At 38.9% G+C, this 26,475-nt stretch overlaps 1 protein-coding gene across 1 annotated transcript in view; it reads right to left on the bottom strand.

The window, feature by feature from the left end:
• The window catches only part of LOC6045181 (laminin subunit beta-1), a 38,746-nt gene that overhangs the window by 3,530 nt on the left and 8,741 nt on the right, over positions 1-26,475 (bottom strand). Inside the window, exons 3-10 of the mRNA XM_038259794.1 lie at positions 22,469-22,578; positions 22,351-22,401; positions 16,039-16,294; positions 2,863-3,539; positions 2,089-2,801; positions 1,618-2,028; positions 1,369-1,561; positions 52-1,016 (exon numbers count right to left, since the gene is read on the bottom strand). Of these exons, the coding sequence (XP_038115722.1) occupies positions 52-1,016; positions 1,369-1,561; positions 1,618-2,028; positions 2,089-2,801; positions 2,863-3,539; positions 16,039-16,294; positions 22,351-22,401; positions 22,469-22,526 (3,324 nt within the window). The 5' untranslated portion in view covers positions 22,527-22,578. The remainder of the gene's footprint in view (positions 1-51; positions 1,017-1,368; positions 1,562-1,617; positions 2,029-2,088; positions 2,802-2,862; positions 3,540-16,038; positions 16,295-22,350; positions 22,402-22,468; positions 22,579-26,475) is intronic.

Genomic DNA, 26,475 nt, shown 5'->3' with positions numbered 1-26,475 from the left:
AAGAGATCGTCAGCTAACGCGATCCAGCAAACCCCGAAACCCTACACTCACCGGATTACACTGCTCGTTGACCGACCCCACCGGGTCGCAGCCGCACTGCTCGCACCCCTCGCCGCTGGCAATCTTCCAGTGGTTCTCGATACACTCCTCGCAGTACTGGCCGCGCACGTTCGCCAAGCACGGGCACTGTCCGGTGTGCCGATCGCAGTGCTGGATGGTCTGGTTCGTACCCAGCACGTTACAGTCGCACGGCCGGCAGTCCTGCTGCAGGGCATCGCCGTAGTACCCGTCCCGGCAGAACTCGCAGTGATCGCCCTCCGTCTCGTACAGACACTGCTGGCACTTGCCCGTCTTGGCGTCGCAATTGCCCGGCTGGTTCAAGTCCACGTTGTTGCTACAGTCGCACGGCTGGCAGGTTCCACCCGGTCGTTCCGGGTTGCCGAAATAGTTGTCGGCGCACACGTCACACTTGGCTCCGGCGTAACCCTGGTCGCACAGACAGATCACGTCGTTTGTCTTCGGATCCAGCAGGCACTCGTTCGCGTACGAATGACCGGACGCGATCGTATCCGGACAGCGACACGGTCGGCAGCCAATCTCCGACCCTAGCAGGGGGTTTCCGTAATATCCCTCCAGACAACGGTCGCACTTCCACCCGCGCGTGTAGTCCTGACAGCTGTGGCACTCGCCAGTCTTGGAGTTGCACGTCGACGTGTGTCCGTTACACTCGCACATCTGACAGTTCGGGAAGTTCCAGAAGCCCGGCTGGCACTGGTCACACTCCCGGCCGTACGTGTTCGGGTGGCAGCTGCACTGACCCGTCACCAGGTCGCAATCGTTGTCCTTCGATCCGATGCTGTTACAGTCGCAAGCCTTGCAACCCTCCGGCCCAAAGCCGTACGTTCCCGGCGCGCACTTGTCACACTGACGACCCACAACGTTGCTCTTGCACGCGCAGTAACCTCCAAACTCGTCGCACTTCTTGGTCGTCGATCCCGTTGGATTACACTCGCAAGCTGGAAAGAAACGGAAAGGGTTAGTGATCATCCCTGCTCGCACACACGAAACCCCCTCGTCACGAACCAATCTCCGGAATGGGAATATCTTGGGCGCTGACCGCCAGCCAAAGAATCGCCACCGAGGCAAGCAGCTGTCCAGGTGACGACATTCTCGCAAAACCAAACACTCCGGACTAAGCCAAACTCTCGCGAGGTTATTGTTTATTAGATAACGCACCGTTGACGAGACCGTGCGTACTGAATTAGAAAATCGCGTCATGATAAGATATGATGTAATTAAGTGGACGCTCTCAATTGGACCGCGAGGGTTTCAGGAAGTGCAATTTTTGCTGATTCGCTGTGTACTTACGCGTCGCTCCGTTGAACACGAACACACTGACCGTGTTCAGCAGGTCCTTACACTCGGGCCGCGCGCTGGCGTCGTAGTTCACGTCGTAGTACGTCTGGTTGCAGCCCAGGTCCTTGTACTCGCGGTAGCGCAGGTCGGCCTGCGGCGTACCGTGGAAGATGGGCGTCACTTCGATGCGCGGCACCAGAACGATCTGCGGGAATGTAATTCGTTGGAGTTACGTTGTGGCCACAGCAGAGTCATACATACCGAATCAATCAGAATCTGCGCCGCTGGGTTGTCGTCGTACGGGTTGTGCCGCTGGAACGACACGATAAACTTGTACGTCTTCCCCGTCTCCAGACAGACGTCGTGCATCGCCACCGCGCTGCTCTCGTACTCGGAAAGTGTCGTGTGGATGTCCCGTTCGTAGTTGGGGTGCGAGTTCGCGCACGGTCCGTCCGGGTTGTAGTCGTCCGGTCGGATCACCGACATCCGGATGTCCTCCCAGTCGCCCTTCATCTGGGGCGAGTAGCGCACCACCACGTCGTAGTTCATCGTCTTGGGGATGTCGTCCACGGTAAACTTAAGCTCGGTTCCCTCGTGCGCCCGGATGAACCCAGGGCCGGTCCAGCTGGGTTGGCGATCGTGCGGGTGCTCGCGGATCACGACGGAGCAGTTCTGTTGGAGAAAAAATTGTTATTGAGAAAAAAGTCACTCCACAAGTACAAGTAGACTCACGCCAACCGACGAGTAGTGATCGCAGATCGTTCCGGGGAACTCCGCCTCCAGCACCTTGTGCAGCGTCGGGATAAAGTAGTGCTGCTTGGGTTCGGCACAGTCCCGACCCTGCATGTGCGGCCGGCACCGACACTGCCCAGTGATCACATCGCACTGGTTGTCCAGCGATCCGCCCGGGTGGCACGCGCATGGCGTGCAACCTTCGGGGCTATCCGACAGTCCGTACGTCTCCGGAATACACTGGTTACAGTCGCGTCCCGTGACCAACCGCTTGCAGATACACTCGCCGGTGTGCACGTTACAGCCGGCGTTGTCAACCGTTCCCAGGATGTTACACGAGCACGGCTGACACCCGTCCGGGTTGCTCTCGTCAAAGCTCCAGAAGCCTTCCTTGCACTGGTCGCACCGTCTACCGTTCACGTTCCGCTTGCAGTGACAGGCTCCGGCCTCCACATCCGATTCTTCATCCCCGAACGAGTCGCAAATGCCGTCATCCAGCGATCCCCGCGGATCACAGTCGCACGGTTTGCACACGTACGGACTCTGGATGTCCTCGACCGGGTCCCGGTAGAAGAACGGCGCACACTCCTCGCAGTGATAGCCCTGGGTGTTGTGCTGACAGTTGTCACACACTCCTCCGCTTACCCGACCCGAGTGCTCGTACACGGCCTGGTCAAAGTGGCAACTCGTTGCGTGGTTGTTACAGTGGCACTCTGTAACAAAATACCGTCAATTACCAGACATGTTAAGATCCCGCACCCATCTCAAACTTACTTTTACAAGCATTCGTCTGCTTGCCCAACGCCGGCTTCCACGGCAGATCGTTGAAAAAGTCCTCGCACTCCTCGCAGTTCAACCCCTTCGTGTTGTGCGTACACTCGCACCGTCCGTGCACCATATCGATCGTATTCCTAACTCCCTCCAGCGGCAAGCACCGCGACGCGTGACCATAGCACGAGCACGAACCTCGCACGATCATGTTCGAGATCGCGTAGTAGTACTTCTCCTGAATCTCCTGGCGATCGTCCAGCAGCGTATCCCCCAGCGTATGCAGCCGGGTAAAGTTGATTCTCAGATTCGTCATCTTCAGCATGTTCTGCACGTGCTCGGCGTACGGATTCTCAATGTTCATCGGCGGCAGCACCCTGTAGATAACCTCACCGTTCTTCGACGGCTCCACGCTCGAGTACCGGTGGTCACAGATGACGTCCGTGATGTTCTTCGCCACCGACAGCGAGTTCGGGAACGCCTCCCGGCAGTTGTGGGCAAAGTACCGGTACACGTGCCACGTCTTGCCGAAATCGTACGACCGCTCGATCAGCATCGCCGCCGGACGGAACGTCGCGAACACGATGATCAGATGGGTGAAGTGAAACTCCGCCTCCAGGTCCAGCTGGATCGTGACGTTCTCCTTGCCGTTCTCCGACTGCCACCAGGACTGCTCGAGCGTGCTGGAAGGAGAAGAATTATTTGGCATCTTAAAATGACTTCGACATTTTTATTTGTGTCAGCCCTCAACGTAGCGTTTTAGCTCGTATGGCACATCGTCAGATTTCTAAAATTTAGCGGAATGGCGATCGTTGCTCGCAATTTATGGTGAAATGTCTAGCTTTTTAAGCTTCAAATTGTCGTGATCGTGCTATTTTGCCGTACGTAGATTTTGTGCCAAATTGAGCTATGAACGCCATTTTGTGCAGCCCACAATGTCTCACCACCAATCCGATTTCTGGAGCAACATTTGAAAGGGGCGGTACGACATTGCTCTTACGGCCATTCGTCCCATTTCAACGCGTGTAGAGCAATGTCGTACCGCCCCTTTCAAATGTTGCTCCAGATTTCAATCCAGAGATATTCTATAAAATCTGAAAAAAAACTCCATGCCAATGTCACTTTTGATATGAGACAAGTTTCAATCTTGTCGTGCTATCTTGACACACCCTGCAAATTGCTGTTAGTGTGACAACTGACCAAAGGAATTTTTGCCAGAACGCATTTGACACACGCACATGCCCAGCTACTGTAAACATTTTAGTTATAACTCGGTACTCCGGCAACCAATTTCAACCATACTTCGGAACAATGCACATAGTGGTCAGCCAAACAAAATGTGTCTGTTATTGTGATTAATCATCAATATTCGCAAAGCGGCAGTACAGCATTAAAAAAAAAGAAGTTCAAAAATAAAATTGTCAGTCCACAATTTCAAATTTATTTTTATTAATTCAATACATTTGTATTACGTTTGCTGATGCACGTAATCGAAATCAAATAGAAACTAATCTTAACTCGTCGTCGGTGCCGTCAGCCTTCACAAAAAGTTGTTAGCACAAATATTTACGTTAACGCAGAATACACACCAACTATGACTTCAGTGCTGAATAAACTGAGGAAAAAATGTATTCTACGGAATTTTTTGATCATCCTTCTAATTTAAATGCAATTGGTATATTTGTCATTTTGGTGGTGACAGTTAAAAAAGCGCTTTTTTGATGTTTAAAATACGCTTAATATTTGATCTTATTTTCTCAACAAAGTAAATTGAACATGCACGGAGATTATCCGATTCCGGCAAGACACTGTGGCGGCTGCCACCGCCGCCGCGTGTGTCAACAATTAGCCATTCCACATGTGCTTACACACACATGGTTCACAACGCGACCACCATGCCACCATCCAGCTGGCAAACTCGGGCTCTGTCAACGAAGATGATGTCATGTGTGTGAATGTGAATATTAGCTTTATCCCAGCGGAGAGATACCGGCTTAAGCAAACGCAGATGCGTCTTGTGTAGCATAGTCTTGTGAGATTAAAAAAATAAAATTCTTATATAGATCATGTTAAAAAAATCTTAGAATATGATGATTCGCTTTTACATTAAAATATCGAGATATTTACAATTAAACAGGCAATTTGGAGACAGTGTTGTGCTGTTCTTGATAAAATAGTCTTGAAATGCTAAAATTGCAATAGAATGGCCTTAACAAGGTCCTAGGAATAGTAAAGTCTAAAGAAAAGTTGCATTTTGGGATGCCATAAAGAATCAAAAATAAATATGAAAATTGAAATAACATGCCAGAGTCTCAACATTTGAATGGAAAAAGTGTTTTAACATGAATTTTACAATAACTCAGTTGCAGCGATGGAATAATCATCATCAAAAGAAAATCATTGGACGTTCATCAAGAGAAAAAAATCCGAAGGGAGCATGGCTCTTCTCTCTCGCGCACGAAAGATCGGTAAAAGGAATCTAAAAAAAATATCATCTTGATTATTCGGCGGAACATCTTTTTCACTACTACACTTGCAAGTGTAACGTCACACGTCCAAATATGACCTGTCACATTTTGTAGATGGGTAATGTGTGTAAAAAAGTGAATTAAATATTTTTAAGTGGTGCTGACAAGGAAATTCACAAAAAAATCATCAACAGATTGATTTTTTTGGAGAAGTTCAGGAGCGATTTTTTTTGCGTGATTTGCCTCCTCTCTCTTTTGCGGTTGAAGAAAGTTCGCAAGCGAAATTGATTTTTTTGCGATTATTCCATCCCTGCTCAGTTGTTTTGCAAAAATGTAAGATTTGACGAAAACATTTTTTTTTGCCCAAAAAAAAACAAACGTTTTGCATTACTGTACATCGAAAACTTTCAAAAAATCAAAAGATATTTGAATAAACCCAAACATGCCTAAAATGATTTTAAATGCAGGAGAATGCATTTTTAACCAATGTCAGCTGATTTCTCTTGAATATCCGTTGAAATTTTCAAGTTTTTTGAAAAATATTTTTGTTGCCCCCTGATTTTTGGGTCGTTTCGGTTTTACAAGTTATTTCAGTAAAAATTCCATTTCAGATCAAAATTTATTTTTCTGCCTTCTTTTTAGAAATTTAGGGAAACTTGAAAAAAAAAATGCAAATCACTTCGCGATTTTAAAATTAGTTTTTTTTTGTTTTTTAATTTGTGTGGAAATGAAAAATAAATAAAAATAAATGTTTTATTGTTAAATTCTAAGTACATATCACAAGGATGTTTTTTGTTGTGCAAATCTGATTCATGAGATATCCCGAGTTTTTTTTTTTTTTTTTTTTTTTCAAAGGACTAAAAACAAAAAAACATTTATTCCTTTATGGCTGTTTTTGAAACCGCCTTTAATCAGAGGTATTAAAAAAAGCAAAAATAGAAAATTTTGTTTATGGGACCTTTTTTAAAGAAAAAATCTACATATAATCTTTTGAAAAAAAAAATAGATTTTTTGAACAATATTGTAAAAAATTAAAGGTTTAAAAATATTTTTTAAATCTTATTCAAATTTGTGTTCGAAAAGTACTTTACTATATTTTTGATACAACACCGTTCTGAAGTTGTAGTCACTTTTAGGTTATATTTATTTATTTATTTATATTCGGAAATTTTTACATTTGTGTTTTTGTGTCCCAAAACACATATAAAAAATTTCAAAATTCTACAAGACGTATTTTGGAAATCCAACCTATAGTGACAAAAAAGAAATAAAGAAATGGGTAAATTATAGTCGGCTAATCTACAACAAAAATTGCGTCTTTTGACAAAGAGAATGTAGGGAAAAAGTTTCATCCAAATAAAAAAATACAAAAAAGTCGATTTGCAATTTGTCGGCACCCTTAAAATTTTTCGACTTGAACTGAACTTTGAATATGAACATAAAAAAGGAATCCGGTGAGATTCGAACTCGATCATTTGTTGTCTTCGACAAAGTTGTGGGAGGTGATGAGGAAAATTCATAAAAAAGTTACCATCTAAAAAGTATTAAATTTTAATCAACTTTTCTTTAGGGGAAAAAATGCAAGACGACCACATGGTGCGAGAGGAACAATCGCTCGTATGATCGTTATTATCACAATTTCCAATATTTCCAATATGAGGAATTGTTACTAGCAATGCAATTAGTTAATTCTACTACCACATAAGCGCCAAAACGACGTAAACACCATGGGGCATAACATTAAGAGGCAGTATTTGTAAATATTGCTCGGTTTGTTCTAGAGGTCGTATCGAGGTGCTCCAATTTGGATGAAACTTTCAGCATTTGTTTGTCTATACATGAGATGAACTCATGCCAAATATGAGCCCTCTACGACAAAGGGAAGTGGGGTAAAACGGGCTTTGAAGTTTGAGGTCCAAAACACCTAAAAAATCTTAAAATTGCTCGCATTTCCGTAAAACTTCATCAATTCCAACTCTCTTAGATGCATTCGAAAGGTCTTTTGAAGCACTTCAAAATGTGCCATAGACATCCAGGATTGGTTCGACTTTTTCTCTTAGCTTTTGCAAATTACTGTCAAAAATGGATTTTTTTAAATCCTTAATATCTTTTTGCAACAGCCTCCAACACCCATACTCCTATAGGTCAAAAGATAGGTAATTATATGGACCATAAACCTACGGTATTAACTTTTTGGCCAATCGCAGTTTTTCTCATAGTTTTTTGATTTTTCTACAACAAACATTTTACAACGTTAGTTTTTGCTCTGTAGGCCGCCATAGCGGCACTTTTTGGTTTCAATTTTGTCATATTCGGAATCCTCGGACAATTTCACGTAAGTTAGAAGTATTGGAGTTGTAAATTTGATTTAAAATCTAATTAAATAAAACATTTTTGAATAAAGAAATAGATCTTATTTACCCTGTGATCAATACGTCAAATACTGTATCAAGTAGGCGAAAACCTGTTTTACCCCTAATTAAACAAATTGTTAAAAAATATTTTAATTCATTCTAAATGGCAATTTTTCCAATCAAATTTACAACTCCAATGCTTCTAACTTACGTGAAATTGTCCGAGGATTCCGAATATGACAAAATTGAGACCAAAAAGTGCCGCTATGGCGGCCTAGAGGGCAAAAACTAACGTTGTAAAATGTTTTTTTTTTTTTTTGAATTAAATATACTTTATTGAATCTTTCTTATAATAATTACATTTGGTTTACATAATAAGTGGTCAGCTGTGGCTCTTCAGCTTTAGTTTGCTTTTCGTGATTTAAACACTGTTCATTTTTATAACTTTAAAAGTATATGATTTATCATTTTTGTAACACTAGGTACAATGAGGAAAAAAAAAATGTTAAGAAAACATAACCTAACCTAAAACTAACTTAATCTTACCATAAACTAAACCAATCCTTGAATCAAGGGGTATTCAGATATAGCACATTTTTCCCTGAATTTCAAACATTTTTCTTGAATCTTCTGATCCAACATTTTAACTTCTGCTAATTCATGAACCTCACTTGATCTTGTCCAGCCAGGAACATTCAAAACCATTTTGAGTACCTTGTTTTGGACACGCTGGAGCTTCAATTTATGAGTTCTAGCGCAACACTCCCAAACAGGTACTGCATACTCAATAACGGGGTAAATTATTTGTTTGTAAACTGCTAACTTATTTTTCAAAGATAGCTTTGATTTTCTGTTAATTAAAGGATACAAACACCTGATGAGAATGCTGCACTTGTTCAATATTTTATCTACATGCTGCCGAAACAAAAGTTTCGAGTCAAGTATGAGACCTAAATAGACAACTTCCTTTGACCAGGGTATCGAAACATCATTCATTTTAATCAAAACATCATCCTTTGGGACAAATCTGGCCGATTTGGAAAGTGGAAAAATGATGGTTTGAGTTTTGGCTGCATTTATGCGAATTTTCCAGTCGCCAAAGTATTCGGAAAGAACGTCAAGACCCTTCTGAAGACGGCCAACTAAATATCTGGTTATTTTACCCTTATAAATAACGGCAGTGTCATCAGCAAAAAGTGACAACACACCATTACCAGGAAGAGTAGGCAAATCAGATGTAAAAATATTGTACAGAAGTGGGCCAAGAATACTTCCTTGGGGAACCCCAGCATCAATGTTGAATAATCCAGAAGCAATCCCATTCAGAAAAACCTTGAACGATCTCTCCGAAAGATAGTGCTGGATAATTTTGATAAGATACATTGGAAAACCGTATAAATACAGTTTATGTATCAAACCATCATGCCAAACATTGTCAAAAGCCTTCTCAACATCCAACAAAGCCATAGCAGTTGATTTAGACTCAAGCTTGTTCTGCTTGATGATTTTAGTTACTCTCGTAAGCTGATGAGCAGTATTATGTCCCTTTCGGAAGCCAAACTGCTCGTTCAAAATTATATTATTATCGTTGGTAAAATCCAAAAGCCTTGAATAGATGACCTTCTCAAAGAGTTTGGACAGACTACTCAAAAGACTAATGGGACGATAACTTGTTGGCGATGTTGGATCTTTTGAGGCTTCAAAATTGGTATGACTTTGCCCAGCTTCCAATTGGTGGGGAAGTAACCAAGTTGCAAACATTTATTGAAAATATTGGCTAGATGTTGAAAGAACTGATCACTCTGTTTTTTCAACACCAGATTAAAATGTTATCAAAGCCTGGAGCTTTCATATTTTTCATTTGTTTAACTGCAACTTTGACTTCCTCACCAGAAACATGGGAATCTGCAGGAAATTCAAAGGTAGAGTCATTGATTGTTGAAATACTATTGGCAACTGATGTTTCTTTACGGCTGGTCATGGAAGCGCCAAGATTATGTGAACTAACAAAATGAAGCCCAAGTGCATTTGCCTTTTCCTCGGATGTAATCAAAGGAGAATCCTCAACAATAAGAGGAGGAATAGGCTTTGGTTTGTTTTTAAGAACTTTTGAAAGTTTCCAAAATGGTTTTGAATAATTCCCAAGCTGGCTTACATGTTTTGAAAATTCTTGATTTCTGATATTGTCAAGTCGGTCTTGTATGATTTTGTTCAAATTGTTCACTGAAATCTTTTGTCATAGTCCCCAGTCCGTTGATATTGTCTCCTATAAACATTCCTAAGTCTAATCAAGTGTTTAGTATCTACGTCAATATCAGTTACCTTAAAATTAACAGGAACCTCCCGAACGTTGGCAGCCTCTGCTTGGTTGATAGCCTGCTGGATCACCTCCAGCGAACGATCAATATCGGCAGAAGTTTCCGGGTGTTGATCATAGTCGATGTTGCTGTCGACCACTTGCTGAAACTGCTGCCAGTCAACGTTGTGGTAATCTTTCCGGGTTGGTTGCCGCTGCGGAGTAACGGAAGCTCCAACCTCCACAACCACCGGATAGTGATCAGAACTCAACTCTTCAAACACCTCAGGATGAGCCACGTTCTCAGCCATATTGGTAATGAAGAAGTCGATGATTGAGTGATTCCCAGACCGAGCCACCCTCGTTGGACGATCCGGACTCACAACGTTGTAGTATCCGTTTTGCAGATCGTTGTGCAGAATCACTCCGTTCCGATTCCTCCTGCTGTTGCCCCAAACTTCATGCTTCGCGTTGAGGTCACCAGCGATGATGTACTTTGCGCTCCGCCGTGTCAGCTTCTGGATATCGCTCTTCAGTTTTGCTGCTGAACCATCTCTGGCATTCACCTGACGTGGACAGTATGCAGCAATGAAGAGTACTGGGCCAACCGAAGTGGGAATTTCCACTCCAACGGCCTCGATGATGTCCAGCTTAAAGTGTGGCAGCCGGCGTGGCTTGAGATCACGATGAACAGCGACAAGCACACCTCCTCCTCCAGAGGTGGTCCTATCGAGCTGCGTCGCGATCTTGTAGTTTTGCAGATAAACTTTTTCACCGGGCTTCAGATGAGTTTCCGTGATGGCAGCTACGTCGATCTCCTTCTCGCGAAGAAAATCCACCAGCTCTAAATTCTTCCTCCTAATGGAGCAAGCGTTCCAATTCAGCAGCTTGAGGGACCTACGATCCATACTGGATGACGAACGAGGTCAGCACTTCAATCTGCTGGGTCTTGGTTTTGCATCCACGCAGTGCAGCGGACATCTGTTTGAAAATATTGAGGAGTTCGGTTGAGGTGTAAAGATCATTACCATTTTCCTCAACTGCTGGTTCTTGGGTTGGTCTTGGCTCCTGGCTGAAGCCCGGTGGTGGCGGTCTCGGCTCCTGGCTGGAACCCGGCCGTGGATGATTCATCTCAGCTCTCTTCCTGGGATCCAACGGCAACGGTGCCAAGTTTGGGACCTGGCGTCGCGGTTGAAGAGGTGGAAAATTTTGCTCCACCAGGGCTGGAGGAGTTCTACGACGCTGAGGCTGATTCTTCGTCGATGCTTGCTGCCGAATTTTCACGAACTCAGCTCTCTTGGGGCACTTTCGGTCGGTTGACGAGTGCTCACCGTTGCAGTTGAGGCACTTCACCAGCGAATCTTGGATGCACTGGGATGTGATGTGCGCATCGGTACCACATTTGGCGCAACGACGCTTCAGGTGGCAGTTCTTACCTCCGTGCCCGAAACCCAGGCAGTTGAAGCATTGTGTGACGTCACGATGCACTGGTCGGTATCGCTCCCACGACACGATAATGTTGAAAACCGCTCGAATTGCCTTCAGCTCAGGAAGCGTCGTCGATCCCTTAGCCAAATGCAGCAGGTAGAGCTGGTCACGGTACTTGATGTCTTTGTTGCGTCGGCTCATTTTGTGCACGGCCAACACATCCAGTTTCAAAACTTTTAGCTCGGCAGCTAATTCCTCCACTGGCATGTCGTACAGACCTCTGACGACGATTTTGTACGGCTTATCCATGGCGACATCATGGGTAAAGTACTCCGCCTCGTTTTCGGTCAAGTAATCCTTGACCAGTTGATAGTGCTGCCTGGATTGCACCAGCACCTTAAATCCGTCCTGACACAGACGAATGTTGCCTAGGACTTTCCCAGACTTGATGAGTTCAACCAGCCCCGCTCGAAAGTCGATCGTTGCTGCTGATTGTCGCACATAAAAAGGAGGCAGTTTCTCCTTTCGCTGTTTCACTTCATTCTCCTTTGCTTCCGCTACCTGGTCCTCGTCAGGCAGTCCAGCAAACTTGTTGTTCTTCAATAGCTGCTCCTCGTGCGACGAAGAGTTCTCCTCCTCCTCATCCATCGGTACAGTACCGTCGCTCTTTTTCGTCTTTTTGCTGTTCGATGTCACTTCCAAAAGCACCTTCCTTTTGGAAATCCCCGGTTTTTGGCCATCAGTTGAGGCCTCAACCTTCCTTTTGGAAATTCCCACTTTTTTGCCTGCTTGAGCCGCAGGTAGGGCAATATTGCCGGCGTTTTGCGCCGGGACGCGACGAGTCATGTTGATTCAGACAACCTTCACCAACGAATGCTCGGATAACAATGTTGTAAAATGTTTGTTTTAGAAAAATCGAAAAACTATGAGAAAAACTGCGATTGGCCAAAAAGTTATTTCCATAGGCTTATAGTCCATATAATTACCTATCTTTTGACCTATGGGAGTATGGTTGTTGGAGGCTGTTGCAAAAAGATATTAAGGGTTTAAAAAAATCCATTTTTGACAGTAATTTGCAAAAGCTAAGAGAAAAAGTCGAACCAATCCTGGATGTCTATGGCACATTTTGAAGTGCTTCAAAAGACCTTTCGAATGCATCTAAGAGAGTTGGAATTGATGAAGTTTTACGGAAATGCGAGCAATTTTAAGATTTTTTAGGTGTTTTGGAACTCGCTCTTAAGAGCGATTTTTTCACCAATGTGTAACAGGTCGTATCGAGGTGCTCCGATTTGGATGAAACTTTCAGCGTTTGTTTGTCTATACATGAGATGAACTCATGCCAAATATGAGCCCTCTACGACCAAGGGAAGTGGGGTAAAACGGGCTTTGAAGTTTGAGGTCAAAAAAACATTAAAAATCTTAAAATTGCTCGCATTTCCGTAAAACTTCATCAATTCCAACTCTCTAAGATGCATTCGAAAGGTCTTTTGAAGCACTTCAAAATGTGCTATAGACATCCTGGATTGGTTTGACTTTTTCTCTTAGCTTTTGCAAATTACTGTTAAAAATGGATTTTTTTTAAACCTTAATATCTTTTTCAACAGCCTCCAACACCCATACTCCTATATGTAGGTCAAAAGATAGGTAATTTTATGGACTATAAGCCTTTGGAAATAACTTTTTGGCCAATCGCAGTTTTTCTCATAGTTTTTTCGATTTTTCTATAACAAACATTTTACAACGTTAGTTTTTGCCCTGTAGGCCGTCATAGCGGCTCATATTGGTCTCAATTTTGTCATATTCGGAATCCTCGGACAATTTCACGTAAGTTAGAAGTTTTGGAGTTGTAAATTTGATTGAAAAAATGCCATTTAAAATGAATTAAAATATTTTTTAACATTTTGTCCGATTAGGGGTAAAACAGATATTCGCCTACTTAATGCGGCATTTGACGTTTTGATCACAAGGGAAATAAGATCTATTTCTTTTTTCGAAAATGTTTTATTTAATTATTTTTGAAATCAAATTTACAACTCCAATACTTCTAAATTACGTGAAACTGTCCGAGGATTCCGAATTTGCAAAAGCTATGAGAAAAAATCAAACCAATCCTGGATGTCTATGGCACATTTTGAAGTGCTTCAAAAGACCTTTCGAACGCATCTGAGAGAGTTGGAATTGAAGAAGTTTTACGGAAATGCGAGCAATTTTAAGATTTTTAATGTTTTTTTGACCTCAAACTTCAAAGCCCGATTTACCCCACTTCCCTTTGTCGTAGAGGCCTCATATTTGGCATGAGTTCATCTCATGTATAGACAAACAAACGCTGAAAGTTTCATCCAAATCGGAGCACCTCGATACGACCTCTAGAACAAACCGAGCAATATTTAAAAAAAACTGCCTCTTAAATTAAGTTTTTTACAAAACCTTCGTTTTCTCATAACATTTAAAAAGCCCAAAATAAGACTTAGGGTTAGTTTTTAAGTTCATTTTATCAAAATGCGATTTTTCCTAGAACAGTAGTGTCCCTAGCAATGACTTGCACCTATTATAAAGAATGAATTCACTTTTGGTTATTTTGGTGAGAGCTTTTAAAAATCTTGTTCAGGTGGGGAAAGTGCACTGTACAGATTTTAAGTATGGATAAAATTACGAATTGCTGCAACAACATATTTACTTGGGAAATAAATACATTAAAGTTTGAGTACTGATAAACAATTGTAAAAAACGTCCAAGTATTTTGAAAATTTGCTATTTTAATCTAAAAAGTTATGATTTTTTTCATGAAAGTGATCAAACTTTTAGTCAAATATTATTTTTAAATCTAAAAATGAAAGAAATACATTCTAACCTGATGTGTCGAAGCGATAACAGTACTATTATTAGCAAATTGACATGTTGTTTCATGCACTGTCCTTAGCCCAAACGGTTTTTTCGTCTAGCCCCACTAATTCAATAAAACGTACGGAAACTCACAAATTTTAAAATCCATTTTTTTACATAAAAAACAGGATTTTCAAAAAAAAAATTCTATCAATGTCTTTGTCAATACCTGAAATAAGATGAATATAAAAAATCCCACATATTTTTTCACGTTTTTAATGAGTTTTAACGAACCGTTCCTTAGCTTGTTACACTTGCCCCACTTTCCCCTACACCAATATAGCGTAACAATCGTTCACTGCCGTTTTATGGCGATATGATGCATACGCCATTTTGGACATTTTCAATTTTATTGTACAGTCTGATAAAGAATCTTAAAAGCAACCTCCTGACGATTTTTTTTTTTTTTTCAAAAAACTGCTCTGGGCCCATTTTATTAAGCAAACAAACAATGATGTATACGCCAATTTTACTCATCATGATGTATGTATACATTGAGAATTGATAGAAGTCAAATTCGATACTGTTTGAATGTTGATTTGAGGTTTTGGGACCAAATCAAGATTGGGCAATATTTTATTACATTATTTCGATTTAATTCTTAAGGGGACGTCCATTAGGCATCATCCATAAAGTACGTCACGTTCTGAGGGAAGAGGGGTAAATTTTGGCTGATTTTAATGTGACGTACTTAATGGATGACACCTTGTCCACATCCACGTAGACACTTTTTTGAAAATTCTAGACCCACCCACCTCCCTTGCTGACAATTGTTCATGCAAAAAATGTTTTTATGGAGCATAGACAATCGGTAAGGGAGCGTTATTTTATTACGTAACGCAAAAAATCGGATTTTTAGACCCCCCCCCTCGTAACAAAATTTCCATACAAATTTTAAAAATTTTATATGGAGCGTAACACGGCCTCCGACCCCCCTCCCCCAACTGCGTTACGTAATAAAAGAACGCTCCCTAATACCTTCCCCCCCCCTTTAAAGTATCCACGTGGACAATGCATTACAAGATCCACTCAGCTATCAAAATAGCTGGCACAAAAAATAAAGCTAGCTTTGATCGAGCAATGTATACATACATCATTGGGCAGGAAAAGTAGTGATTTTTTATTGCTATTTTTACGGCCAAATGATGTTTGTGGTTTAAAATCGTAGAGAATAGAAAAAACAAGAAATTTTGTAGGGGCCACATTTTTATTGTACTTTTTAACAGTTTCTACAGAGCAGACCTCAAATTAGTCATTTTAAATTGAAAAAATGAACAAAAACAGAAAATCATGTCTACAGCAAAATCACCTCAATGGCGTATACATCATATCGCCGTAAAACGGCAGTTCAGTTCTTCTTGGTGTCCTAATCAACTTCCTTAAGTTTGGAAACGATTGGTTCAGTCCTCATTATGTGAAAAACGTTCTAATTTTGTATGGGAATTTGTATGGAAATCACTTTTTTTTATTTTGATTTTAATCAATTTCATATTCGGTTGCTCTGGCAGGTGCTCTAAAACTTTCAAACTAGTCTAAATTTGATTCTCCTAAAACATGACTTTTCTCATCCAAATTTAAACAGCTTTGCGAAAAGTGCACCCCAAAAGGGACCGGAAAATTGCTGTTTTGAAAAAAACAATTTTGTTATTACATCCTTGTGCACCGTACACCATACAATCAATTCGGAAAACATCATTTATTTTTTTAATTTCGTAATTTTCCTCTAATCTAAAAAAAACACTGAGTAACTTACCCCGGCATGTTCTTGTAGATGATCTGGCCGACCCGGTGGTTCTTCATCGGGGTGTTGGCCGTCTCGGGCCGCGTGTCGCACAGGAAGCATTTCTTCTCCTCGAGATGGGACACGATGCAGTACCGCTCGGGCCGGTCGATGCCACAGGTGGACGACGCCTGGAGGCGGTTCTCGCGCCCGATCAGCAGATTGCCCGTCGCCGGGTAGCAACTGCTCTGCTCGCACGGGTGGACACGGTGGACGGGCCTACTGGCGACTGTTGGGGAGAAGATTGGATGTTAGGCCGAGTGACTTAAATGGTACGGAAAGCTCCAAGGGTAGCGTTTGGAGTAGAATTAGGGAAAGGTTAGACCCAACAACTCCAACCTTCGAATCACACAGCCTGGACATGTTAGGAAAGGCACATTAGTGGACGACGAAGCAAGTGTGAGTGAAGAAACTTCAAATGTAAACATGGAGTAGCTGCGGCGCGGCATGATGGCAAGTCTAAATTTATCATTAGCATATGGTTGGTAGTTTTGTTTTTGAGCGCCGATCGGTTCTCATGTGTGGCTGGCTCCGCACGCAAGACGCATATGATTCAAATGTAAATTAGAAGGGTAAAAAGAGCGAACGCAGAAAGCAAGCAAAAGCGAAGAAGCGCACTGGATTATGTTAGGAGCGTTAAGGGGAGACGACACAGCTCGAAGACCAAACTTGTTCGGTGACCACTGCTTTGTGGGTGTGGTTGTGTCGTATTGGAGACTAATGTCTGGCATCGAACTGGGCGGAAGCTTTACCGGCGAGAGATGAACCTCAAATTTAGACAATTTTAAACCCGCGAACCACTCCGTCACGAAACTCCCGGTCCCGACGTTCATTAGGATGGGCTATCGTGCCATTTTTCAGAACATGTGTGCAACTTCGGGCTGCGAATAGTGATGATGCAATTTGAACGTGGATACTAATTGAGCAGCAGAATGTATCTGGTGGCGTGCGGTTCTGCTCTTTTACAACTAACACCACCAGCCAAGGAGGTGGGGGAATCTAGTGAAACGAATTTGTTAGGTTTACGATGTTTAAGTGGATCTCAGTAAAATTTCCTTATTTTTTCTGGAATGATTTTTTTGTTGTTCTTAAGGCAGATGCAAATATTTTTCAAAGTTTTTGTCCCTCGGCTCTAGCCGGAGTCAAGGGGGGGGGACAAAAAAATAAAAATATAAATATTGAAATAATAAGCCATAGTTTCAGCATTTTCATGGAAAAAGTGTTTTAAAATGCATTTTACACTAGTTCAGTTGTTCTGCAATCATTAATTTCAAAATATGAAAGATTTGACGAAAATAACAATTTCAGCGAAAAAAAAAACTTAAATATCGAAAATTTTCCAAAATTCAAAAGATTTTTTAATCAACTCAAACATGCTAAAAGTGTTTCTAAACGCACTTTTTTTTGAAAAATATTTTTACAGCCAACCAAATTATGTTGAATTAGTAAATTTATTTTTAGTATAATGGTAACTTTCAAAGTATAAAAAGTAAAAAATAATTCACATTTAATGAGTTTTTTTAAATACTAAAAAAAATCACAAAATACCGTATTTTTTGAAAGTACTCATTATTTTCTAATTTGCAATATGGGTATCATACGATTCGAAATTTTGCATGTATTTTCTCTGTTTTAGAGTTTTTTCAATGAAATACTCAAATTTTAACAAAATACCGTCTTTTCTCGAAAATACTTTAATTTTTATAATTCGCAATGGTAGTGCCAAACGAATAGAAATTTAAAATGTTTTGTAACTGTTTTAGAGATTTTTGTGTGTAATACTAAAATTTTCACAAATACAGAATTTTCTCGAAAATACCCAAGTTTTTATAATTCGCAATATTATTAGAAGTTTAACATGTTTTGTAACTGTTTTAGAAATTTTTGAATGAAATACTAAAATTTTCACAAAATACCGTATTTTCTCGAAAATATTCTAATTTTTAAAATTCGCAATATTAGTATCAAACGATGTGAAATTTGAAAAGTTTTTTTACTGTTTTATAGATTTTTGAATGAAATACTCAATTTTTCACAAAATACCGTATTTTCCCGAAAATACTCAATTTTTTTATAATTCGCAATATGGTTAGAAATTTTACATGTTTTGTAACTGTTTTAGAGGTTTTTAAATGAAATACTAAAATTTTCACAAAATATCGTATTTAAAAGAAAATACTCTAATTTTTAAAATGCGCAATATTAGTATCAAACGATTCGAAATTTTAAATGTATTTTAACTGTTTTAGAGATTTTTTTAATAAGTTACTCAAATTTTTACAAAATACCGTATTTTCTCGAAAATACAAAAAAAAATATTCGCGATATGGTTATCAAACGAATCGAAATTTTGCATATATTTTAACTGTTTAAGAGTTTTTTGAATGAAAAAGCAGGTAATATTTCGCTTCGTTCGATACCCATATACAAATAATGAAAATTTGAGTATTTTAAAAAAGATACGGTATTTTGTGAAAATTTGAAAAATAATTTGAGGACCAAAATAATGAGCCAAACATTTGAAAAAGTCGTACGAAAACTTGAAATGGCGTTTTGATCGTGTCTGGACCAAAAAGTCTATGTCTGAAAATATTTTTATCGGATTCCTCTGAAAATTTTACGTAACATACTCGAAAACTGGAGGTGTTCATAAACAGGATTCCAAGACATGATCTTTTGAAAATAAAGAGTGGGATTTTCGGCGATTTCGGCGAAAACGGGAGAAAAACAACTTTCTTCACTAAATCTGCTGAGCAATTCCAGCTCAAATCAGGTATTTTTCTGGTACTTTTGTACCCGACCCTATCCGATTTCAATGAAACTTTGTAGACATGTTATCCTAGACCTATATAAGCCATTTTTGTGTATATGGAGCCAGTAGTACTCGAAAATAACATTTGAGAAGGGCGTAAGGTATTTAAATATTTTTGTATTTTGTAAAAATACTGTATCTCGAAGCCGTTGCGTCGTATCGTGGTCAAAGACAAACTTGTACAAATTGGACGGGCTTTCTGAAAAAAATACACTGAAACAAAAATACACGCCACTTCTATGAGATTTTTTGATATTTAAGTCTAAAACTTAAATTTAAAGGTGATGTCACGATTTTTTTTCGTTCAAAATTTTTGAGAAATTAGCCTAAAATGTTACCAAAAGACTGACGAAAAATGCAGGATGGTATGTCTCTCCTAAAAAAATACAAAAATCATTTACTGAAACTGTTTTTTTGAAAAGTGCTCTAAACGTCAAAATTTTCAAAAATCGGTAGTGGCAATCGATTCTCCAGACAATTTTACATAAAAGTCTTCATATTGACCATGGTCCTAAGTCCAATCCTTGGGAAGATACAGCGGTTTTAAAAATAAAAATGTTGAAAAAACGGGTGTTTTGGTGGTTTTTCGCAATTTATATATGACAGACTTGGTTTTTCAGTCTCGTGAATATTTTTAACGGAAAGCTCGTCCAATTTCCCATAATTTTGTCTTTGACAGCATTTCAATTGGATGTAAGGGCTTACAGATATAAGCTTAACTTCATTGCTAATAACTAAAAATAGAATATTTTTTTCAGTGTGGTAGAAACCTGGATAGTAAATTTACTTACGTAATTATAAAAACGAGTCAAATCAAAAAGCTGTCAAAGACAAACTTATGGGAAATTGGACGAGCTTTCCGTTAAAAATATTCACGAGACTGAAAAGCCAAGTCTGTCATATAGAAATTGCGAAAAACCACCAAAAAACCTGTTTTTTCAACATTTTTATTTTTAAAACCGCTGTATCTTCCCAAGGATTGGACTTAGGACCATGGTCAATATGAAGACTTTTATGTAAAATTGTCTGGAGAATCGATTGCCACTACCGGTTTTTGAAAATTTTGACGTTTAGAGCACTTTTCAAAAAAACAGTTTCAGTAAATGATTTTTGTATTTTTTTAGGAGAGACATACCATCCTGCATTTTTCGTCAGTCTTTTGGTAACATTTTAGGCTAATTTCTCAAAAATTTTGAACGAAAAAAAATCGTGACATCACCTTTAAATTTAAGTTTTAGACTTAAAAATCAAAAAATCTCATAGAAGTGGCATGTATTTTCGTTTCAGTGTATTTTTTTCAGAAAGCCCGTCCAATTTCCTACAAGTTTGTCTTTGACCACTTTTTGATACGACGCAACGGCTTCGAGATACAGTAATTTTTAAATTACAAAATACAAAAATATTTAAATACCTTACCCCTTCTCAAATGTTATTTTCGAGTACTACTGGCTCCATATACACAAAAATGGCTTATATAGGTCTAGGATAACATGTCTACAAAGTTTCATTGAAATCGGAGAGGGTCGGGTACAAAAGTACCAGAAAAATACCTGATTTGAGCTGGAATTGCTCTGCTATAACATTAAAATTTCAGCGATGACCTATACATGTTTGGATAACCAAAATTTTCGTAATTAAAAGACGCAACATATCGACGTCGTCGTGCTATCTTGTCGTACCCGCCATTTTGACGTTCCGAGAAAAACGGGTTTTAATGTTTGACCTTGAATATACAAAAACGAGAGCACGCAATGTAAACAATAACAAACACGTTTTGTTTGGCTCACCATTCTGTGCATAGTCCCGAAGTTTAGTTGAAGTTGGTTGCTGGAGTCCCGAGTTATAATTAAAAATGTTTACGATAGTCTAGCTTGTACGTGCGACAAACGCATCCTGACTTTCCTGGCCTGAAATCCCTTTGGCCTTTTGTCTCACTTACATCAATTTTCATGGAGTGACAACATAGCACGACAAGATTGAAACTACTTTCATATGTAAAGTGACAAAAATGCACGGAGTTTTTCGGTTTTTGTTGAATATCTCAGGATTGAAATCGAATTTTGGGGATCTGTGAAGGTCAAAAGGTGAGGCATTGTGAGCTGCACAAAATGGCGTTCTTAACTCAATTTGGCCCAAAATGCACGTACGACAAGTTAGCACGATGGCGACGATATGGTAGGTACCCAAACATCATCGCTGAAATTTTAGAGCTATCGCAGTTTTAGTGAAAAGGTTGGTTTTTCCCGTTTTCGTCATTTTTTCGATTTAGCGCCGAAAACCCCACATTTTATTTTCAAAAAATCATATCTCGGAATCCTTTTAATGAACTCCTCTAGGTTTTGAGTATGTTACGTAAAATTTTTCGAGGAATCCGATAAAAATATTTTCAAACATAGGCTCTTTGGTCCAGGCACGATTAAAACGCCATTTCAAGTTTTCGTACGACTTTTTCAAATGTTCGACTATTTTTTCGGTCTACAAATTATTTTTCCTTGAAAGGCCAACTAACCACCTTTCATTTGCATCTAAGACAGCTAAAATTGGTTAAAATGGTGCAGAGCCATGATTTTTTGAAAAATGTGGTTTTTTACAAAAATTGACACCCTAGCACGGTGTAGGTCACCCTAATGTCCAAACAAAAAAATACGGGTCTAATTATTTTGGCCAAGGAACGCCCACAAAAAATTTGATCGGATCGGAGATCCTGTTTTCGGTTTATGCCCTTTTCAAATGGAATTCCTGTATAATTAAACAATATTATTTAATTTCTGTGACCATTTAACTACAACCGGGCGTTTCGAAGCCCATTAAAGCCCATTACGAACTCCAAAGAACAAAAATCAAATCCAAACCACCTCCGTGAGGGTGATGTCGATAAACCGAATAACTCCTTCCGGTAACCGGCAGTCTCAAATCAACACCATCCTCTACGAACGCCGATTGATGACGCTGCTCGATCGGACCACCTCCCCTTCTAAAGATCGTATTGTACTGGTTGTAATTGATGTGATTGTTGATCATCCCAGGTCGCTGGAAGCTGCCCAAGTACGACTCATCACCGTCCGTCTCAAGACTGTAACTTTGTTGCTCCTCCTCGACGCTGGTCAGATCATCTCCAGCAGGTTCTTGATCACCACGTTGGATGGTACCTCTGGGGGACGACAACTGAGGTGGGGGTGGTTCTGTTTGGACAACGTGAGACATGTGATGGTGCCGGACCCGGTGGCCAGAGGACGCAAATGACCCTGACTGAGCGTACGACTCCATGATGGACGGATCTTGTGGGACAAACGACGACGATGAAGATGAGATGGGGAATGGTTTAAGAGATATGAGTGGTACACAAATTGATTAACACAATCATGACGCGGAATGCACATTTATGTTATGGTCGTTTGACGAGCAACCAAAATGGAACGTTAGACACACGAATTAGAGACAATTTGTACGAAAAAAAAGAAGGTTATACTTACGCCTATTACTATTGAAAGGTCTTCGCTGTGCATTGCTACTTAAAACTAAATCTGTAAAGAAAAAATACATCGATTTAGTCTCAAGCTTAAACTACCCTACAAAGAACCAAATACTTACTAATAATAATAAATAAATTAATTACAAAACCTATACATGACGAATCTAGTTTGGCCATCTCTACGGCCAACTAACTATACATGAGTAGGACGTTAATATAACGTCCTTGTCTGAAAGTAAACAAAAAAAAAAGAAAAAAATGCTTAAATAAAACCCGAAGAAGTCCCAAGCCTGCAGCGCCAGTTCAAAAGTTCAAGATAAGAAGAACTTTTTTTCATGCTGCAAAAAGTGTTCTCTTAGCTGTTGTTTTTCTTTACTTCGGTGATAAGGACCTAAACTGGCGCGCACGCGTATTTCAATTATTTTCTTCTTCTTTTTTTCTTATGCTCATGCTGGATGAATGAAACGGCGGCGGTGGCGACGATGACGGTTCGGTCTTATCAGGGTTCATTCATAAAATGTGCTCGTGTGAGTGCTTATGTAAATTTGCTTTCGTTGAGTGGTGCAGAAGCATGTGTTTTATAAATAGAACATGATCTTTTACTAGCATCTGGAATTCGCGGGATCCATTTAGTAAATAGTTTCATAAATTTAACAGTACTGTTGTTTTTCACCCTCGAAAATTGTAAATTACACGGGAACCTCAATTTTAGAACACCAAATTTCACGCAAATTTCGCGGAACGTGAAATTTTTTGAAAAAACTTTGAAAATCTTATGTTAAAATCACAGAAACTACATGTAATGCTTCATTATGAATTATTCTTCAATAAACTAAAAAAAACTTCACTAAATTTGAACGTAACCCAACAAAAAAATCTTATTTTTTCCACGTTTCCACCTATATATATTTTGAAACAAAATGTAGGTCATCATCTCATTTATTGAACTGTTTTTCCAACTAATAAAGCAGAAAAGTTTTGTGAAAAGTTTTGATTTGCTTCTGTTTTATCATTTTACATTTTTATTTAATTTCATATCAAAGCAAGATTTAACAATCTCGCCCAGCCAAAATGAGTAAAATAATTTGAATTTTCTGCGACATTTAGCACATAACAAAATATATTAAAGGTTTTCATCTCCCACTTCAAAATTTAAATTTTAAATCAATAGGCAAAAATAATTTAATTTGTAACAAAATCGAAATTTTTATTCAAAATTCGAACAGAAAACTGAACAAGTAGTATTTTTTAACTTTCAAAGGAATCATCCATCCAAATAATCAAATATCGTAAATATTTAACAGGACTCAGAAAAAATCGAAAATGTTTTTAAAAAGTTCTTTTAATTTGTTTCTAAACTTTACCTTTCAAATAAAATAGCCGTAAATTTTTTATTACAGTGAATGAAAATATTACTAAATTTAGTTAGTTTCTTTTAAAAAAAACCGAGAAATCTAAACAATTCTTCATCATTGGAAACAAATAAAATTTACTTAAATAGTCTTTAAGGATGAAATAATTATTATGCTGCTATTAAAAAAATGATAAATTTCACGAATTTCACGACGTCCACGAAATCGTAAAAAAACACTAACCCCATATTAGTAATTAAATAAGGGTATTCACTCGCTTAAATTCTACAGTAGTTAATATGATTATTTTTATTTGATTTTAATAAATTATGTTGAGAAAAATCGTTACTGTTTCACACAAACATAATATTTCACGGGATTTCGCGGTAAAAGCCAAATTTCACGCTGTCCGCGAAATCGTGAAATTTCACTAACCCTATTCATAACCATTATTGCTTATTTTGAATGATTACTAAACAACCTTGAATATTGGAAATAGTATCTAAAAGTTGTGCTTATCAGGATCATCAATCTTTATTTCGATCAGGGAACGATACAATAGTGTCGACGTTCTAAGAGAGCATTCTTTTATTACGTAAAGATAAATCTGGGATTTCTCAGTACGATTTTTTGTGATATTTATATAAGTCAGTTGATCTTAAAATTCCAGAATTTCATAATATTTGGTGAATTCAAAATATAAAATTTTACCAGCTTCAAAAAATCTTTAATTCGATGATTTAAAGATAGCAATTGAAAAATTCACATATCAAAAAATTTAAAATTATAAAATATTCAAAATTAACTACTAAAACATAAAAATCTCAGAATTATATACATAAAAACTTTTGAATGGAATTGATCGGTACCTCAAGTATTAAATAGGGGAAATCTACCCATTTTAATCCTAATAAGCGGTCGTGTTAGAATGATGCTGGATAATCTAGAGTCTCCCTTGAATTTTACTAAAATCAAGTACACCAACGAGTAGAGCAAGTTTTTGTGAACATTTCTGTTTATTTTCACTTTCACTAAAATTTATTCTATTTCTTTACCAAGCATTTAACAAAAAAATCCCAAGGGTATTCTAATCGAGGCGAATGCATTGGGCCACGCCCATTTTTCTAATATCGGCTTAGTTCTTTTTTCTTCCAACACTCTGTCGAGTGTTGCCATTTGCGCTGACAGTTCAAACGAACACTCATGAAAAGTGGCATTTATAGGGAAAGTTTCCTGGCATCGCTGGCTGTGCTGCTGGTGGTGTTGACGGCCAGCCTTTGTTCTTTTTTGCCTTCGTCTCTCGCTCGGTTTTCTTCAGCCTTCGAGTGGAATGCAAAGTGAAAATTGAAACGTCAAACGACTTGGCGCGTTTGTTTTTTTGATGGCGCTTGCTAATTTATTACATTTTTCGGGATTATTCTTCAAGTGAGTGCCTTAATAATGATCAAAAGAACATGTTGCCGGAAGTTGGAAGCAATTTCATATCTTAAGCGCCGTGAAAAAGTAAGCGAAAGTGAAAAGTTAATTTTGGCGATATTCATTAAGCGTTTGAGGGATTCTAGTGTGTGTCACTGTGTGTGCCAACAAAATGATGAGAAGTGGTCTCGCAAAATACAAATTATGATCAAAAGTGCATTAAATGTGATCTTTTTGGCCAGTAAGTGACATACATTTGCGTGATCACTCGAGGCGGTGCTGTTGCTGGTAAGTTTATAGCCCAAATAGTATTTTTGGAGCTTTAATCGAGCATCAAACTCTCCATATGACGAAGATAGGTTTTTGATTGGAAAGGGTAGATTTCCCCTATCTTAATGTTGAAATCTTTTGGATTTTGTTTATTTTGTTGTCCACGCTCCATATAAAAAAAATTCTTCCAAAAAACCGAAAATTTAAAAATTCAAATGATTTCAAAAATTGCATGAAACATTTTTTTAATTGTGCCTTTAAATACTTATATTTCTTGTTTTAAATAGTTATTAGTTCGATGCAAATATTTTTCTAAGTTTTTGTCCGTCAATTCTGGCCGAAGTCTAAGCCAAAATTTCAAATTTTTAATGAAAAAAAAACATTGGAAAATGCATAATATACCGTACAGTTAATATGCAATCATTAGTTTTCAAGAAAAAATGTAAAATTCGATGGAATTATTTTTGAAAAGACAAACAGATGCTAAAAATGATTCTAAACGCACGGGAATGCGTTTTAAATCGGTTTTAGTTGATTACACTGTGTAATCACATACACATAAACTTCCATTGAAAATTGGAACCTTTTTGAAATAGTTTATTTTTAATTGAAAAATTTTTTAATTAATTTTAATTTTTTTTGAAATACGATTTTTTATTATTATTTTTTTTCAAACTTATGTTAGTCTGACGGTTTTAAATCAAAAAAAAATTTGGCATAAAATCAACATTTTTCACTAAAACTGCGATAACTTCAAAATTTCAGCGATGACCTATACATGTCTGGGTACCAAAAGTTGCGTCTCTTAATTACGAAAATTTTGGTACCCAAACATCTCTAGGTCATCGCTGAAATTTTAAATTTATCGCAGTTTTAGTGAAAAAAGTTGATTTTTTGCCAATTTCGTCATTCTCCGGTTTTTGCGCGCGGCGCGTCAAAAAACACGGATTTTATTTTCAAAAAATCATATCTCGGAATCCTGTTAATGAACTCCTCCAATTTTGTAGTATGTTATGTAAAAATGTCCAGGGAATCCGATAAAAATATTTCCAGACATAGGCTCTTTGGTCCAGACACCGTCGAAACGG

This window comes from Culex quinquefasciatus, chromosome 3 (assembly GCF_015732765.1).
Source record: "Culex quinquefasciatus strain JHB chromosome 3, VPISU_Cqui_1.0_pri_paternal, whole genome shotgun sequence".
Taxonomy (NCBI): Eukaryota; Metazoa; Arthropoda; class Insecta; order Diptera; family Culicidae; genus Culex; species Culex quinquefasciatus.
The sequence above is the reverse complement of the archived record's forward strand: the minus strand, read 5'-3'. Positions and strand labels throughout refer to the sequence as shown.